The 17,973-nt window shown below is 50.5% G+C and overlaps 1 protein-coding gene across 1 annotated transcript in view; it reads left to right on the top strand.

Annotated features, from left to right (window-relative positions):
- LOC111154404 (Ras homolog, mTORC1 binding) overlaps positions 1 to 10,332 on the top strand; it is a 43,271-nt gene extending 32,939 nt beyond the window's left edge. The window contains exons 4-8 of the mRNA XM_022513963.1: positions 3,331 to 3,413; positions 4,094 to 4,150; positions 4,265 to 4,312; positions 5,052 to 5,133; positions 9,805 to 10,332. Of these exons, the coding sequence (XP_022369671.1) occupies positions 3,331 to 3,413; positions 4,094 to 4,150; positions 4,265 to 4,312; positions 5,052 to 5,133; positions 9,805 to 9,897 (363 nt within the window). The 3' untranslated portion in view covers positions 9,898 to 10,332. The remainder of the gene's footprint in view (positions 1 to 3,330; positions 3,414 to 4,093; positions 4,151 to 4,264; positions 4,313 to 5,051; positions 5,134 to 9,804) is intronic.
- The last annotated feature ends 7,641 nt before the right edge of the window (positions 10,333 to 17,973 follow it).

Here is a 17,973-nt window from a genome sequence, read left to right as displayed (position 1 = left end):
GATTTTTTTTGGACCTAATTTAAGTAGACTCAGTGACAAGTGACTCAGTGGGAGTCGTGTTTATAATGTCAAATCCCCCTTTTTAAAAAAGGGGTATTAAGTACAGTTTTTTAAAAATAGTACTAAATGCACATGCTACAGAAATAAAATAGCACAAAATGGTAAATAGTAAAGCTTCGGTCTTTCCCACTCTGGTGGCATTAGCTCCACCCCTCTAAGAGCAGCCCCATCACCGTTTCTAGGATGTGCTTCCCAGATGTTCTCTACGTGAACATACAAATAGAATTGGTGTTTTTTTTTTCTTTTTCACCTGAGAAGTAATAGATCACCGTATCTCCACCTCAGAGGTGATTCCGCAGTCTTACGTACACCCCCGGTTTGCCTCCCCATGGCTACATAATACGCTCTCGTTCGGCTAGAGCGTACTTTGACGATGGATCGACACGCAGGTGGTTTCCAGTCCTGCCGCCACCGCCAGTGACAGCAGCGATCAGTGTCTCATGTCGATTTCGACGGCGCGCGCATGCGTGCAGGAGCACGTTCTGGTGGCGGGACGGCCACCTCCGCCGGCCGCTCGTTCTCACTCGCTCATCTGCGCGCCCGTGGGCACAGTGTATTAGCAGATCTCTTTTACGTGCCAGGCCACTGGGTGAAAGAGAGTATCCTGGTTACTAAGTGTCTTTCTTCTTATGAAGGCATTTGAGCATGTGTTCCTGTTTGAGGGCATTTGTATTTCCTTCTCTGGGAGTTACCCTGTCCGTGTGCTGTGCCCTTTTTCCCTGGGGCGGACCGTCTTTGCTTACTGGTTTGAGAGACCCCTTGATACCGTGCAGAAAATAGCATTTTATGTGATGGGAGCTGAAAGGTTTTGGTTTGTTTTCAGTCTATGGTTTTGTTTGAAAGGTTTTTAGTCATGAAGAACTTTCTCGTTTTCATATAGTCGAATTTATTAATCTCCTTTCAACTGATGCTGTTCATTCTTTTCTGAGAGAGAAAGAGAACTCACGAGTGGGGAGAGGGAGCGAGAGAGGCAGACTCCCTGCTGAGCAGGGAGCCCGATGCGGGGCTCGATCCCAGGAGCTAAGCCAGCAGACTCTTAACGAACTGAGCCACCCGGGTTCCCCATCAACTGATACTGTTCTTAAAAATTCTCCCATTGACTAGGCATATGGTTTCCATTTTTAATCTTTAAATCCTCTAGAATAAATTTTTGCTCAAGCGTGAGTTAGAGATCAGCTTAGCTGCTCATTTACCCCCCAGATGCTTCTGCTTTTGTTTCCGCACAGTTTCGGTGAGTGTTACCTCTTACCCTCACTGAGCTTAACTGCTGGTACTAGCATTTACCTAATTCCTGTCTGTCTAGGTCTTCATAGGTTATTCAGTCTGCTTTACTTATGAACTAGTAAGTGCTCATTTTAGTTAAATAAGTAGCTTTGTGGTTTCATCCAGCTCCTTCTACAATTGCTGTTTCTCCAAAAAATACACTTTTTATCAGGGTTCAGTTACACTTATATGTTAATTTAGGATCGAGCAATGGATACCTCGATGACCTATGCATTCTTGCCAAGGACCATGGCACACTCTTCCATTTACGCACATTTTTTATGTGTTGGGGTATTTTATGATTTTCTTCAGATGGATTGTACACTTTTCTTAAGTTTATTCCTAGGAATTTTGTCCTTTTTGGTTGCTGTTACAGCTGGAGGTGCTTTCCCCTGTGATACTTTCTAACTGACGGTTGTTTGTACCACACCTCTGAAGTATGACTAATTTCTTTATTTCCACATCTTCTCTTCAGGGAAAAGGTGATTTGAAGTCTGGGTGTACTACTGTAGCTCAGCTGGTGACTAAAATGATTTGGAATTTTGTTTTTAATCTGGGTGGAAAGACCTGTCATTCCATTAACAAAAATGCATTCTCAAAATTTAACACTAAAATGAACTCCATTTAATGAAACTAATATTAATATGAAACTGACAATGAAAACAAAGGTTTTGTTTTGCGTATGTGATAAGCCCTGAGATGTAGAAGTGCTGTCTTCTGAAGAAAGATCGATGATGCTATTGATGGTATCAAAGAACTGAGAATAAAACTCAATTTTCCTTTGGTTTTTATTTTTTAAAGATACTTTATTACAATGGTAAATAGTAAGGATTTGGGGCAGTAATTCAGAGCCATCATGAACATTCGTTGTAACCGTACTATAGAATTGCAAAGTTAACAGAGATAGTTACTTGATATGATGGCTTGACCTGATTTTCTATAATAGTGCTTGGGAGATACGTGGCATGTTGATAATTATATTTCAACAGAGAATAAAATGTTTTATACCAGCCAGTGGTGTGTACTAAGGCAAACTGCAATGACGTTACTAGACTCTCAGTATGCTTTAATATTCTAAAGCCGAGTTTTAAGTTTCCTAAACTGCTTTATGGAAACTGAGTACTGATACATGGTTACATAATGTGTACCTTTGTTTTTAATTCCTAAACTTGCTCAATAAAAAACTCATTTGATCTTCAAAAGTCTGGGTACAGTGGGTCTAGCGTTTTGATTTTCTCCTCTCTCCTTTCCCTCTCAGGTGTTGGGGACAGCCCACTAATGGCCAACAAACTGGCACTCAGGCCATTGTGACTCACACGCAGAGAATAGGTTTAGTGAGGACATAACAGTTTTAGATAGGAAAGTACAGATTGATGGAATAAACCAGAAGCACTCATGAATTTCCCACGAGATCTAAGGTTCTGGTCTTTTTCTCCATAAAAGAACTGTTAGTGCTTTCGCCTCCTGTAAGATCACAGGACCTGTTGCCTTGGATCCATCCTCTTTCCCCAGGAATTGCAAAAGTTATTAGCCTTCTCCCCGAATGTCCTAGAATAGCCAGAGTCGCTTTTCGAATGTTGGCATAAAGCAGTTATCAGCCTCATACTGGTCTTAAATAAGTCCTGAGTGCGTAGGCTGTTTTTCTAGAAGAATATTTTATTTTTTTATTTTTATTTTTTTTAAGATTTTAGTTATTTAGAGAGAGATTTAGAGAGAGAGAACACAAGTAGGCAGAGAAAGCAGGTAGAGAAAGGGAAGTAGGCTCCCTGCTGAGCAGAGAGCCCAATGCGGGGCTCAATCCCAGGACCCTGAGATCATGACCTGAGCCAAAGGCAGTGGCTAAACCCACTGAGCCACCCAGGCGCCCCTCTAGAAGAATATTTTAATCTACTTTTTGTTTCCTTTGATTTCTTTGGCCAGGTCATGTGCGAGAAACTCTGGGTACAGATTGCTAGTTACGCTGCATGAAGACCTCTACTCACATGGAATTATTTTTTTCTACCACAGGATGAATACTCCATCTTTCCTCAGACGTACTCCATAGATATTAATGGCTATATTCTTGTGTATTCTGTGACATCAATCAAAAGGTAGGATTCCCTCCTGCTGCTTCCGTTTGTTTGCTCTGGCTAGATGGCATTCGTCGTTTTAAAGGATCGTGATGGAATCAGTTATAGTGACAATCAGACTTACCAGGCTAAATGTTTTTCAGTGATTGTCTTGTGAAGCAAACAGGTTGTTAGGGGGAACAAAATCCCAGTAGACGTTCTCTTAACCCTGACAGAATGAAAACTCCTTGTGTCTTCCCTCCAGCTGCCTAGATAAATAGTGATTGCCCATGATCTGAGAGCTTCTGCTAATGGAAATGGGAACTACTACATAAACTGATTTAGTTTTGTGTGTTTTCACCATATTAATGTGGAAGCCAGGCTGACTGCTAGGGCCTCTAGCTGAAGAACATCCCACAGACGTCATTCAGAGATTAAAATTTGTGTTTATGTGATTTGTCAGTCACGTGTTAGACTTTGCCATTTAAATAGCTCACCTGTTTCATGTTGAATATTCTTAGTGAGGGTTACTCAGTGTCAAATACATGCACACGTGAAAAAAGGTTTGTAGGAAAGAATTAAGGAATTCCTTGTGTTCGGGTTATTTTATATTAAAATGGTGAGTCGATGACCGTATGTATTTTTCCACAATAAACCTTACATAATATTTTTAAACACCAATACTAAAATGGATGTCTGATTTCATGCTTCTGTTTTTACAGTTTTGAAGTGATTAAAGTTATTCATGGCAAATTGTTGGATATGGTGGGGAAAGTGCAGTAAGTAGCAATAGTTTCTCTCTTTGTTAGATGCACTCGTTATAGTTCTGTCTTCTGAGCAGTAAGATCTGGCACTGACTAGTTTCCTGTGGCTTTTTTATCTCCCATTACCAGAATACCTATTATGTTGGTTGGGAATAAGAAAGACCTCCATATGGAAAGGTATGTAACTTCTGAATAATTACTTACTTATAAAATCAAGTCTGAGATGAGGTACGCACCTTTCATAATTATTGTTCTCATGGTGAGAATAGTCTTCGGTGTAGCCTGTCGGGGTTCAGAAATACGGCAGTGAGTGCACCCAAGCAGGAGCAAAACCAGTATAAAACCTCACCCATCCCGACCAGTGTTTTCTCTAGAAAAGAGGAAGCAAACGTGGTAGGGAATTAGCTTCGGGTACTTCCACCAGTTTGTGCCAAGTGGACTCCAAGGAGACCACAGAAGCCTTCATCATTCAAGAGATGGTTTCCGAGTCCCGCAGTCAGGATCAGGTCAGCGAACAGAGGTGCGGAGCCTGCCGGGGACGGGGAGGCCGGACGCCCGCAGCCTGCGCAGCGGGGTTGAGCCGCGGGCCCCCCGACGGCTGCCCCGTCCTCGGGTGCTCACAGTGCAGCGCACCGTGAAAACTGCCCGCGTCCCGGGTACTGGAAAACACAAGTCACGTTCTCTGAACCGCCAGGACTTGCTGGCGCATGGGGGACCCCGTAAGGCCACGTCTGTCCCGTTTCCCCGCTCGGGCCTCCTCGGCGGCCCACACGGCGGATGGTCAGGCCGAGCGGAGAGCGTTCTTCCGCAATACGGGGGAACCGGCCGATCGGCGGGGAGCCCGGTTCGCTGCTAATGCAGGTGTTTTCTGAATAAAGAGCACAGCGCGTTAACTAGAATTTTCCTGTTCCTCTAGGGTGATCAGTTATGAAGAAGGGAAGGCGTTAGCAGAGTCTTGGAACGCAGCTTTTTTGGAATCTTCTGCTAAAGAAAACCAGGTACCGATTTTGTAGAACTTCTGTAACGCAGCCGGCAGCCCCGGGCCTGTGTCTCCTGGGGCGGGTCACGAGACACTACCCGCCCCGCCACTCCTGCTTCCCCTGCCCTGGGGCGGCCTCCAGTCGCTGTCGGGATTCTGCTTGCGAGGGGCCCAGACGCTCTGTAGGGAAAGCAGCGGTTCCGAGTAAAGGGAAGCCCGCTTTGTGAATGTCTGTTACTGTTTTTGTTTTATATTCGAGGCTGGTACAGAAATAACAGACAGAGAAAGGAAACGAGAATGACCTTTAGTCACCTTGGCAGTAACGTGGGGCCCGCCCCGAGCCCCCGTCTCTGTTGGCCGAAACGGGGAGTGCGGGCGACGGATTGTTTGTCACGCAGAAACGGTTCAGAACCGTCTTAGAGGCCCCTGTCCGCGGTGAGGCCGCAGACGTTCCCCGAAAAGCCCATCCTCGGGCGGCCGCCGGTGTTATCTAAGGAGGCTCCCCGCAGCCTCTGCTTCCTTCTCCTCCCAAGGCCTCGCTGTAGCCCCCGCCCGCCTCCTGCCTCCATTTTCCCTCCAGTGTTTCTCCCCAGTCACGGACTTCCTCAGGCCGCACGTCAGACCGTGTCACCCTCTGCCAGAAGACCTGTCCCTGGGTGCCCATTGTCTAGAAAACAGACTCTGAGCCCTCAGTGAGACGGAGGGCGGGGCGGGATCGGGCTCTTCCCGTTCCTCTTGCTGGTCCCCGTCCTTCCCTGTCCTTCTCGGGCACGACAGCGCGCACCTGCCACCTTCCCCACAGGGGCACTTGCAGCGCGCGCCCTTCCCCTGTGCTGTGCTCGGACCGCACCTGTCCTTTCTCGAATTCACCACTTACATCCGGACAGTGCTTTACACCGTTCAAAGTCTTTTTAATTCGTTCTCTTGTTTGACCCTCAAGTAAGAGTGAGTAGCTGCTGACCATGTCTGTGGGAGGCTGTCCGGGAACGTGACTGGCGCTGGGGCTGGTGCATGATTTCCCCACCCCTGCCACTTGTCCCCTGACCCTCAGCGTTCTTTCCCCTTACCCCCTTTAATTCATTCCAAAATCCAAGACGTGTCATTTATCTTTGTATTCGCCATAACGTCCAACACAGCGGATGCCATCGGCACACCTGTCTGGTAGGCGCACAGTCGACCCAGGAACCCCCTTGACAGTCACATCCCTTTGTCCCAGGGTTCAGATACTGAGGGAGATTAAATCTGTGTGATTGGTTCCCAAGTGCAGGTGACAAGGGATTCGTGTGGCTCTGTTCCGCTCCTGAGTGCAGACAGTAAGAATTCAGGTACCAAAATATACTTTCGCTTCCTAAAGGAATCAAGTCAAACATTTATTGGGTGTCTGATCTGTCCTTAAGACCATTTAGTTGCACTGTCTCATTTTGGAAGTGAGCGTAAGATCCAGAGAGGTCAATGAGTCTTCTAAGTAATCGCTATTTATATGGCGTAAGAACTAGGACTAAAGTTTAAATCTAACCCCAATTTGGTCGTTTCTCCTCTACACCAGGCTTTCCAGTGGATGGGAAGAGAAGGCCTCGTGCGTGACCAAAGCATAATTGAGATTAAAGTGTTCTCAGGGAGGGATACAGGCTATCTGCATACAGAGTCTGTGCATCAACCGTGATTGGAATCTGGTTCTAAAAACGTGTAAAAGACATTTTTGGTCTATTGGAGAGATTTTATTATGTTCTGTATATATTAGGGGAATAATGTTGATTTCCTTAGCTTTAGTGATGGTATTGGAATTAAGAGAATATCCACGTTCTTAGGAAATGCAAACCAAAATATATAGGGGCCAAGTTTCATAATATCTGCGACTTACTTTCAAATGGGGTGGATGGGTGAATGGACCGAGGGAGGGCAAGCAGATACAGCGAAGACATAACATTTGCTGAATCTGGAATAGTAGGGCTTGGTGATGATCATACAGTTCTTTCCATTTTCCTGTATGCTTGGAATTTTGCATAATAAAGATTTGAAGGTGGTCAGAGGATAAGAACTTCTGCTTGGCAGATCGGTGAGTCTGGGACATACTCTACAGTGTAGTGACTACAGTTAACAGAACTGTGTCGTTTCTGTTCGTTTTTGAAAGTTGCTGAGAGAGTAGATCATAAAAGTTCTCACCACAAGAAAAAAAGAATCGTGACTCGTGGCAGTGGACGTGAACTGGACTTGCCGTGGGGCTCACTTCTCAGTACATAGAAACACTGAGTCATCATGTCGCACACCACCAAGCAGCAGTGTTCTGTGTCAGTTACACGTCATCTAAAAAGCGTTCTTCAAGGTGGAGGGGTGCAGTTGAATGGCCCCGGCTGTCTTTGTTCTGTTTGCTACCGTCCCTCTTTCTGGTGAAGGTCCAGGGGTCCTTGCACGGTCATTCCATCGACATGGTCCTTAAATAGACAACGGCCGCAGGGTTTGTGTCACTGTTCATGTGGCCACTGATGTGTGTGCGACAGCCATGCGCATTTCTGCCGCCAGCCCCGGATGTGTGGGTAGCTGGTGGGCCCTCCTCCGGCGTGATTGGGGGCATTGCCTAGAAAGGCCCACCATCTCGGGTTAATGTCTTCCTGACAATGACCTGTGATGGTTTGCTGGGGCTACATTGTGACGCTACTGCGGGGTTTCAGGGTGCTGGCCTCCGCTGTCCATCGGATGCCGTACTTCACTGAGGCTCCCGGTTCTGAACACCCAGATGAAACGTGAACCAGCTGAAGGCTCAGAGCTAAAGAGAAAGGATTCCAGCTACCACAGTTCTTTTCAATTTTGGTACATTTAGCCGACTGATCTGATATTAGCCAAACGTGTCGAGGAAGGCAAGGTCCTATGTGGCTACCTCACAACCCCAGCCAGATAAGCTCAAAGATGGGGTGGTGCACCGTCGTCTGTTCTGCTCTCGCACTGCCCTCAGATCAGCAAGTTCCTCGTTAGAAAACGAATCCTTTAAGGTGAAAAGATCCCTGTACCCAAATCAGGTAAAATACAGCGGTGACACGCAGTTCTTGGGACACTGATGGCCTGGGCAGTCCTCTCAAAGGCGTGTCTAGAGATGTCTCTGCTCTCTGTCACGCGTCTCATGACCTGGTCTTGGAGTTGTGCAGAAGGGAGTCAGGAGACCCCAAGCCTGGCGAGTCTCTCCCCACCCAAAGAGGGGGAAACCAAGTAATTCTAATCCCTTATGTCAGAGGCATGTAAGGGAGTCTAACCCACACACGCGCCCGAGCACTTGCTGCTGTTCCTACAGAGCAGGGAATTTGTGTAGTAAAGACATGTGCGCGCGCACACTCGACACCAGTGGTCATGTGATCAGAGACCAGTCTGTGTGAACTCAGATATTTTATTGATCGTTTTGCAAGTATAGGTTGTCGTACGACTTCCCTAAGTCACACGGATTCAATGGGCTTTGTTAACGGTGCTCGGCGGTGAGGGTCCTGCACTCTGAGCTGTGGGATGTGCCTGCGGGTCCGGCTTGCTCTGCGGAGGCCTGCAGCTGTATCTTAGCAGCGAGACAAAGGAGAGCAGACTTAGGCAGAGCCAAATCACATAGATAATCAAGGAGAATTCTGAGATTTATCCAGAAAGCCAGATTCCAGGCACACGGTTTTCTTGGTGAGAGTTTGGCACGTGTTTTCCCAGACATTTCTGGTTTTTTGTATAGTGAAATGAACAACTTGTTTTTCTGATCATGTGAAAGGAGGAAACCTTGCTGAAGCCAGGGACCTTGATGTGAAGTGGTTAAAGGACAGAGAAGTGTCCTCGGACAAAGGAAGCTGTTGCCTGCAGGGCTGAGAACTGTGGAGTTTGGGGTATTGAGGTGGGGAGGGAATGAGAGAGAAGGAAGGTGGGTATGGCGGGTCCTTGACATTGGGTGAGGGAGGGGTCGCCGTTGGTATTGACGAGATCTAGGTGCTGCCCCTCGAGGCTTTGGAGAACGGGGACATTTTTTGATTATCACCAGGGACAGGTGTTCAGCCTAAGAGGGGATTCCCTGCCCAGAATACCAGAGACTCCTCGGGAAGGGCTCATGGGGCTGCCCGCGGGGCTGAGAGGCCGCAGTCAAGAAAGACCCGTCACGGGGCTGAGCGCGATGTTGGAGACGGTGCCACTGCTCCGGAGGAAAGAGGGGAAATGACTCGGGGTTTGTGTGTGGCTCGAAGGTAGCTGCTAAGAGTTGAAGCCGAGAGTTTGAAGGAAGTGGGAGGCACAGGTCCGGGGGGGTTGGCGACAAGCAGGGAGAGCGCCTGTCCTGCTGTCGGTCCCGTGGCTCAGGGCTGTGACGAGGGGACCCGCCCAAACCGGGGAAAGGGGTACAGCGAAAGCAGCGTTCTGACGGGAATGAGGCCCGACAGGTGAGGGGGTGCTCATGGCAGACCCCGAAATTCCAGAGGCACTGTCTTGGGGTGGGGGGTGCTCCTTGGGCTGCCTACAGTAACTGGTGAAAATGGGTCAGAAGCGTGTGATGCGAGGTTAGTTCTTAAGTCAGGTGGTGTCGGGGGTGGGGGGGCAGAGAGGGAGTCCTGGGGCCCCCAAACCGGCCCCTCCACCTGCCGGCGGGTGGGGCGGCCGCCTTCAGTCCTGCCGGCAGTAGGAGTGTTCGTCAGGGTTCCACTTTTAAAGACTAATGCGGTCTAGCTTTCTCTTTGATTTGCAGACGGCCGTTGACGTTTTTAGAAGGATAATTTTGGAGGCAGAGAAAATTGATGGGGCCGCTTCACAAGGAAAGTCGTCCTGCTCGGTGATGTAATCGCGCCGTGGAGGGAGAGGACACTGGGAGTCGATCCTGCGGGGAGAAGCCGACTGCCCATTCTCCTTTAAGATAAACTCAGCTTCTTTTTCCTTCTGTTAACCTGAAAGATTTCATTTGGGTCAGAGCTTTTTCCTGCCCCGCACCCCTTTCAGATTATGTTAAACTCTGACTCTGTCCAAATGAGTTCACTTCCATTTTCAAATTTTAAGCAATCATATTTTCAATTTATATATTGTATTTCTTAATAATATTATGACCAAGAATTTTATCGGCATTAATTTTTCAGTGTAGTTTGTTGTTTAAAATAATGTAATCATCAAAATGATACATATTGTTACACTACTATTAACTAGGCTTCCATATATCAGTGTTTATTTCATTGTGTTAAATGTATACTTGTAAATAAAATAGCTGCAAACCTTAACCCCTCTAGCTACTCAGTGTGGCCTTTAAAAAAGAAAACAGGGTCCCCTGGAGGGACTCTTGCCCTGCCTCAGGGAGGGTGTGGCCGTGGGCGGCAGGGCCGGGGACAGCTGGCAGAGTGCCAGAACCGGGCTGGCTGTCCGTGGACCCCGGCTGAGCGGCCTTGGAGGGTCTATGAGGAGCATTAGTCCCCAATAGTGACTGTTCCCTGCACCCTCAAAGCCCCCACCTCGAGCAGAGCCTTCTCCTTACCGCGCGGCTCGCCCATCAGCCACTTGAAGACAAGGAGAAGTTACGAGTCACTTCCTGTTTCTCCTCAGGCCTGGCCTGATGTCCCCACAGACAGGATCTGATTCAGATCCCACAACACCGATGGGGACGGGGAATGTTGCCAGTAAGCGTTGTGGCGGGGGGCAGGGGGAGGTTTGAGAACCTCCTTCAGACCCCGACCGCACCCCTCCCGCTCCACAGGGACCAGCAAGGGGGAGGAGGGAGGGTTTCCTTTGCCCAGTGACGGTGCCCGGAGCCGGTTCTGACTGCGAAGCAAACGTTATCATTGACTTTATTAATCAAATACAGTTTTTCAAATACTCAGAACAATTTATCTTCGGCAGCACAGTATTGTTACTCATTAACGGGGTTCAGTCTTAGGCCTCGTGTTCTGGATGGGTCCCCCGTGTGGGACCGTGTCAAATCCGGATCCGCTTCGCCCAGGCAGCCTTTGAAAACCTGAAGAGAATCTCTGTGTCCGTGGGAACTTGGAGCAGCATGTCGTGCTGGAAGCAAGCGCAGCTCTCACCAAGCGATCCTGGAAGGACTGGCCCTACCTGGAGGTGGCCTGGGGTTCCTTTACGTGGTGCAGCTCACCCAGCACTCCGATGGTTACTGGGTTTTTCCCCCCAGTTTTTATTTAAATGTCAGTTAACATGCAGGGAGACTGTTGTGTGTCATGAACCCAGCAGGGAAACCCGCCCCCAGCCTCGAGCCTTGGAGATGCACAGGGCGGGGCCGGTGCTGCTCCCCGGTGCGTTGATCACCTCCACGTACAAGTTGATTGACTTACTGAGCGTGTTGTGTGTTCCCGACGCGGTGCTACGGCTCCAGACTTCAGCAACGAGATCCCAACAGGAGCTGGGTGGTGGTACCTGGGGGGGAAGCTCATGTTACAATTTGCTTCCCAGCCACCCTCTGTACAGGTGAGAGGACCATCTTAAAGGCATCAGCAGTTGGCTAATGTCAGTGACCAAATCCATTTTGTGTCTTCTCTGCTAATGGGATATGTGAGCTTCTGGGGAAATTCTGACTTACATTTTTTGTTACTTAATACTGTGTTCAATCACTCACTTCTAGGCCTTCTTTCTTGTGTTTTAACATTTCTGAAATCCAAAATGAGTCTCATGATCAATGGAAAAACATCATGTTCAGAGAAACAGTGTTTTTTCTTCTTAGTGGTACATAATGTCTTAGACTCATTGAAGTACAGTACGTGCAAATGTAAAACTAGGTATGTAGTCAGAACTGTTCTGCAGGGGCCCCTGGGTGGCTCAGTCAGTTAAGTGTCTGACTCTTGGTTTGGGGTCAGGTCATGATCTCGGGGTCGGGAGATCGAGCCCCGAGTCAGGCTCCACAGTCAGTGCAGAGTCTGCTTGCGATTCTTTCCGACTCTGCTCCTCCCCCCACTCGCACTCTCTCTCAAATAAATAAATAAAATCTTTATTAAGATAAACTCTTTTGCAGCTCCCATAAATATAAATTACAAAATCACGTTACAAATTTAAATTACTCTGATGGAATTTTGCTCAAGCTAGATTGGCCAGCCCCTTACCCCTCTCTGGACCACCACATCCCCACCACGCCGCCGACGGCCTGGCGCCTTTGCCCCAACTGCTCATCACCTTGTCGCACACCCAGTGGGTTCTCCTGGTTGGTTGCTTGGCCTTTCAGCAGCATCGCACACGGCTGGTGACGGCAAGCCTTCTCCCTGCTTCCACGAAACCATGTTCTCGGGGTCTCCCCCAGTGTGCTGTAGGCGTGAGTCTCCTTTGCTGTTTCCTTCTCTGCCAGACTTCAGTGGGCCCTCGTCCGGCCAGCACCCTGGTCCCTGGTTTCCCGAGTCACAGCTTTTACTACCACCTTTCCTGAAGGCTTCAAAGCTCACACCTTCCCCCTGCACCCTGACTTCTGTGGGCTTTTCTTCGATGTTTCAAAGGCCTCTCAGATGTGTTACGTCAAAATTGAATACTTGGTTTTCCTCAGAAACCTGGGCCTCCCCTAGACTCCAATTCAGGAAATGACACCATTGTCCACTAGATACTGAAGCTAAGAAGTGGGGGGCCATCCTGTCTCTCTCCCCTCCATGCAGCCCACCTCCAGTGCATCCCAGTGCGCTCCAAACCCATCAGGCCACGGACCGAGTCAACTTGCTTAAATTGTTTTATGTCCCTCCCCAAAATTATCTAATAATAATCGTGTGAAAATCAAACTTCCAGTGCTTGAAGCCTTGCATGATCGTGCTTAATCTCATCTGCCCCCGTGCTCCGGTCCCTCTGGCCTCAGTGGTTCCCAGACAGCTCCCCTCCTTTGAGACCTCTGTGCTCATCTTCCCTCGGCCCAGAACGCCCTCCCCAGCCCCCACCTCCACGTGGGGCTCCCCTCCACGAGTCTGTCCCAAGCCCTCTGGCTTTATCACACGGTACAGCACCTGTCGCCACCCATCCCTGTGGGGTCCTGTGTGCACCACACGTTTGCTGGCAGACTAGATCCATCCACAGGGGACACAGTGATCCAACTGTCCCCGGCACCTTGACTCCCCAGCGCCCCCAAGCACGGGGTCTGCTGAAAACGATTGCCTGGTGCATTGGTTTACTTTGCCATATCTGTCACAACATGTATTCTCTTTGTGATTTTCTTAGTGGTTGCCCTAGGAATTATAATGAACATATTAATTCATAACTATCTAGTTTGGAATAATGCCAGTTTCAGTAGTGTACAAAAACTTGGCTCCTAGATATGGCTCATGCCCTCCTCCCCGTTTGGGGTATTGTCCTAAGGATTTCACTTTTATATGTTGTATAACACGAACAGATTTGTTACTGCTTTATGATGTCATCTTTTAAGTCAAATAGAAAGAAATTACAAGAAATACATTTACCCTGTCTTGTGTACTTGCCTGTGGAGAACTTTCCCGCTGCTCTGTAGTTATCCGCTGACCTTGGAACTCTGTACCCCTGACCTTGTTTCCAGCCGAGACTCCCTCCCATTTCTCACGAGCAGGTGTGCCAGCCCTGAATTCTCTGGGGGTTTTGTTGCTCTTCATCTTTGCAGGAAGGTCTTGTTGGAAGGAGGGTTCTGGGTGGAGCGAGTTTCTCCTTCGGCCCTTTCCTGCCCCATCTGGTTGGGGTTTTTCATGAGCAGGTGCAGCCGGGTGTGTGCCCTGTGTTAGGCTCCCAAGAACATGCTGCCTTCCAACATTTTCTTTTCTTTTTTTTCTTTCTTTTTTTTTAAATTAGCTTGCTCTTTGCCCCAGTGTCCAGTAATAGCTGCAGCCTGTTTTTTGACCCTGGAAACGGCGGTCAGGTCAAACAAGGCTGAGACTTGGAGAGGGGGTTTTCCAGGGAACCTCTTCCATTTGGGATATGACAAATGAGAGGAGTTTTCAGAATGTGGGGCTTTGAAAGAGCTCCAGCCCCCTCTTGACTCTTCTGGGGCTGCCCTAGTGCTGGTTTTTCAATTCAATTGCAGCTGCTGCTTTGCAAGGCACCTCGGAGCTGGTGTGGGGGGGCTAGCAAGAAGGCAAGTGACGATGCCCCAAGCCTCACGTGTGCTGAGAAGCAGTTGCTTTTTGTAAATAAACACCCCCTCGTTGTTGCAAGCCCTTAGGTCATGTCCTGAGTTCTGAAGAAGTCGATTTTGGGGGCAGGGGACAGTTTTTACCCGTGGTCTCCCTGGGTTCTCAGAGGTCCTTAGGGCAGTGTTCCCAAGGATGTCCCTGCAGGGCCTGTGCAGCGGAACGGTTGATTGGATGAGCCCTTCTGGGGGGCTGCCTTCTAGACCGGTTCCTTTGAATTTGGCCCACGTCCATTGCGGTGTGGTTGAAATTCCCCACCATTCACACAGGACACTGGGATAGCCTCCATCACCTCCTGAGCCTCTGCCTTATGGGCTCCTAACAAGGAGGGCTGGCACCATCTGCCAGGGTCAGTGCAAATGGCCTGGGGCTCTGATGGCGGCAGTACTTGGTCCTCAGGAAGTCATTTGGGTGACCCAGAATATGCCAGTGGCCTTTTCACTTATCGAGGATGGGGAAGCACAGGGGCACGGTTCTTGGAGAGCCCTGGGCTCTAGGAAAGCCTCTCTGGCTCCCGTGGGCCATGGTGGCCCGAGCAGAGCTCATCAGCCCTGCCTTTGGCATTTCCAGAGCTCGTGCCTGCCCGATGCCTCTGGCCCAAGAATCTGGCCGCCCTGGTGACACCAGGGTCCCAAGACCTTGGTGCATATCAGTAGGGGCTTCCAGGAGGGCTGGACCAGTGGGGAAACCAGGATGCCTTCCAAAACATTCCTTTGGAGATTCCAGAACCAGTTCCTATCTCCTCCCCCTTTCCCAAGAGGACAAACTTCTGCATTACCCATCCTGATCTTTCTGGGCCGTTGATGACGTCTAGCGTGGCAGGCAGTCCGCTGCGAAGTTAACTGGAAGGTCGAGTGGACTCAGACCCTTATTTCCAGAGGGGGGACCCGAGGCCTAGAGATCGTTCCCAACCCTTAGTCCATTCGTTTGCACTACACCCCAAAACCCACCGGGAACCCCACATAAATGGAGCCTCAGACTCAGAACAAAGCTGTTCTAGTCCCAGCTCTGCAGCTAATGCCTGTCCAGGCAACTCCCCTCTCTGGGCTTGATTCCTTTCTCTAAAAAACTTCCCTTGGCCAGGGACTGTCGTCATGCCACAAGTAGAGAAAACCTTGGCTGTCCCCAAAGCCCTAACAGATGCGGTGTCACAGTCTTGAGGATCCCGCGCTGCCCCCATGCCAGCTCGAGACCTGTACCCACTGCCTGGGCCCCGCTGTTTCGAGAAGCTCCGCGAGCTTCCACCCCATGTGGCCAGCTGCACTGGGGATTGTGGGGGACTCCGGGATTCCCGCAGGCCTGCACACCCAGAAAGACGCAGAGAATCACCAGCAACCTCGCAGGCATGTTTACCAAATCCGAAAAAAAAATTTCATCCCAGTCCAGCCCAAGGTGTCTAGAACACCTGGGTCTCCTGCCCTGAGCATCAGGGAAGGGCAGGCCCGCCACTGAAGGCCCCTGTCCGGACCCACTGAGCTCAGCCTCCGTCAGACCCCGTCGCGGCGCCGTGGAGAGGGCCCTGGACTGCGGGCAGGCCGCTCCCGCAAGGGCCCGGACCTCCATTCACCCTCCAAGCAGAAAGCCGCGCGCGCAGGACACGGGCTCCAAAGGCCCCTCCAGCTCCCACATTCTGTTACAGCCCAGGAGGCGGCCTTGGCTTGGATCTCTAAGGCATGAAGTGTCTCAGGAAATAGCAAAAGATTCTGGAATTATTATGGCCTCAGCAATCAAGACCTTTTACCCAGTTCTTCCTGCTGCCCAAGAAGGGCCCAGGCCTCTCCGCGTAGAACAAGAACAAAACGGCCCGCTCGGCCCCTGCTCCCAGGGGAGTGTGTCCTGCCGGACTCGCCGGCTTCCTCGGGTTCAGGTTTACCCTGTATTCCCCCTTCCAGCCCCCGTGCCTGTAGGGGAGCAGAGCAGCCGAGTAAATCAACACCGTAATCCCTGGCCTTTCCACGTGGCCCAGCTGTGGGTTGTGCTGTCCCGAACTTTGCCCTAAAAGGCCGACGAAGAGGACAGCCCGGGGTGGACAGCTGGAGCGGCTGGAAAGGTTACATTCCTCAGCTCTGACGTGGGCAGGTTTAGGATCCCATAACCGAAATCATTCCGAGGCACAACCTTTTCTGTGCCTGGAACTGGGGCATTTACGTGAGGTGTAAAGTGTTCAGAACCGTTTGAAGCTGGGGGCGGGGGGGCAGTTCTCCAACGCGGGCCCACCTCGGAGTCACCTGAAGGGCCGGCTGAATCAGGGGCCTCACCCCAGAGCTGCTCATTCTGGGGGGATCCAAGCCGGAGCCCGAGACATCCTCATTTCTACCCAGTACCCAGGCCTCCTGCTGCTGCTGGTTCAGGAACTGACTTAGGCCATGATACCTACATAAAGGGGGGCGGGGGCACAGGCAGGAGTCCTGTGTCTGCAGGATCTTGGGGGGTGGGGGGTGACCGATGCCCACTCCGCTGGGGACTGTGGGTGGAACTGTGTCCTCCGAAAAGCTATATTGGAGTCTGGCTCCTGGGTACCTGTGAACGTGGCCTTACTTGGAAATAAGGTCTTTGCAGATGTCATCAAGTTAAGTGAGGTCTTACCAGACGAAGGTGGGGCCCAGAGCAGGGGCTGATGTCCTTCTAAGGAGAAACTTGGACCCAGAGACCCAGGTCGCGCAGGGAAGAAGGCCGTGCGGTGACGGAGGCGGGGAGGGGAGGGGAGCTGAGACGCACCAGAAAGCAGAAGCATGGAACAGACTCGCCCTCAGAACCCAAAAAGGAACCAAGGCTGTCCACACCAGGATTTTGGACTTCTGCCCTCCAGGACAGAAGAGGACAAATGTCTGTTATTTTAAGCACCGCCCGCCACCACTCCCCCCCACCCCCGCCGACCGTGGCATTGTGCAGAGGAAACGCGTGCACGTCTGGCAACAAGCCAGTTGGCCATCCCAAACGACACTGGGCCAGAGCTCTCCCACTGACAAGGGAGGAAACTCAAGGCCAGAGCTGTGGCCTGCTGTCTAGTCTGTTGGGGCCACACGACAGAACATCACAGCCGAGCGGGATTGGAGCAAGGTGTTATTCCTCATGCCCGCAGGCCGGACATCCAAGATCAAGGCGCACGCAGATTCGGTGTTCGGTGAGAAGGCTTCCTGGTCTGCACACAGCCGTCTTCTTGCTACGTCCTCTCCTGGGGGAAGAGCCTGGGAGCTCTTTCCTGAGGGCGCTCTGGTCCCACTCCTCACAGCTCCGCCCTCACGAGCCCAGCACCTCCCAACACCGGCACCTGGTAGGTCAGCTCTCAGTATAGGATTGGAGGGGGACACGTCCGTTCAGTGCATCGCACCTGATGGGGTCACCTAGCAAATTCCTGAGACCCAAGCCTAGAACCCATTTTCTCAGAGCTGACCATGATCCCCAGGCGGTTCCCATACACACGAATGCAAAACACATAGCCCCATGTGGGGACGTATGGACGGCCGTCCCACCAGGCCATCCGCGTTGGGGGCAGGCATGCGGTGGGCACTACCGTCAGGGTAGAGCTCTAACAAGTGCAAAGTCATGCTGCCGCCCTTCGGCCGGAGGCCACACTGGCTTGGCTAGACTCCCCCTCAGGAGGGTGCAGCCCCTGGGATAAAGATCTCTCACTGCTGGCCTGGGGACGAGGACCCACGTTCTCCCCCTTGCTCTGTCACCAGGGGGACAGTCCACATTCCCGGATCCACCTCTCTTTTCCCATCTGCAAAATGAAGAAGCATTTGAACCGAATTGGTTGTTCCCAATTATGCACATTTCTTGAGCTGGGTTAAGATGTTCTG

The sequence above is a fragment of the Enhydra lutris genome, unplaced genomic scaffold, assembly GCF_002288905.1.
Source record: "Enhydra lutris kenyoni isolate GAN:26980312 unplaced genomic scaffold, ASM228890v2 scaffoldscaffold37, whole genome shotgun sequence".
Classification (NCBI taxonomy): Eukaryota; Metazoa; Chordata; class Mammalia; order Carnivora; family Mustelidae; genus Enhydra; species Enhydra lutris.
This window is presented reverse-complemented; position numbering and strand designations above follow the sequence as displayed.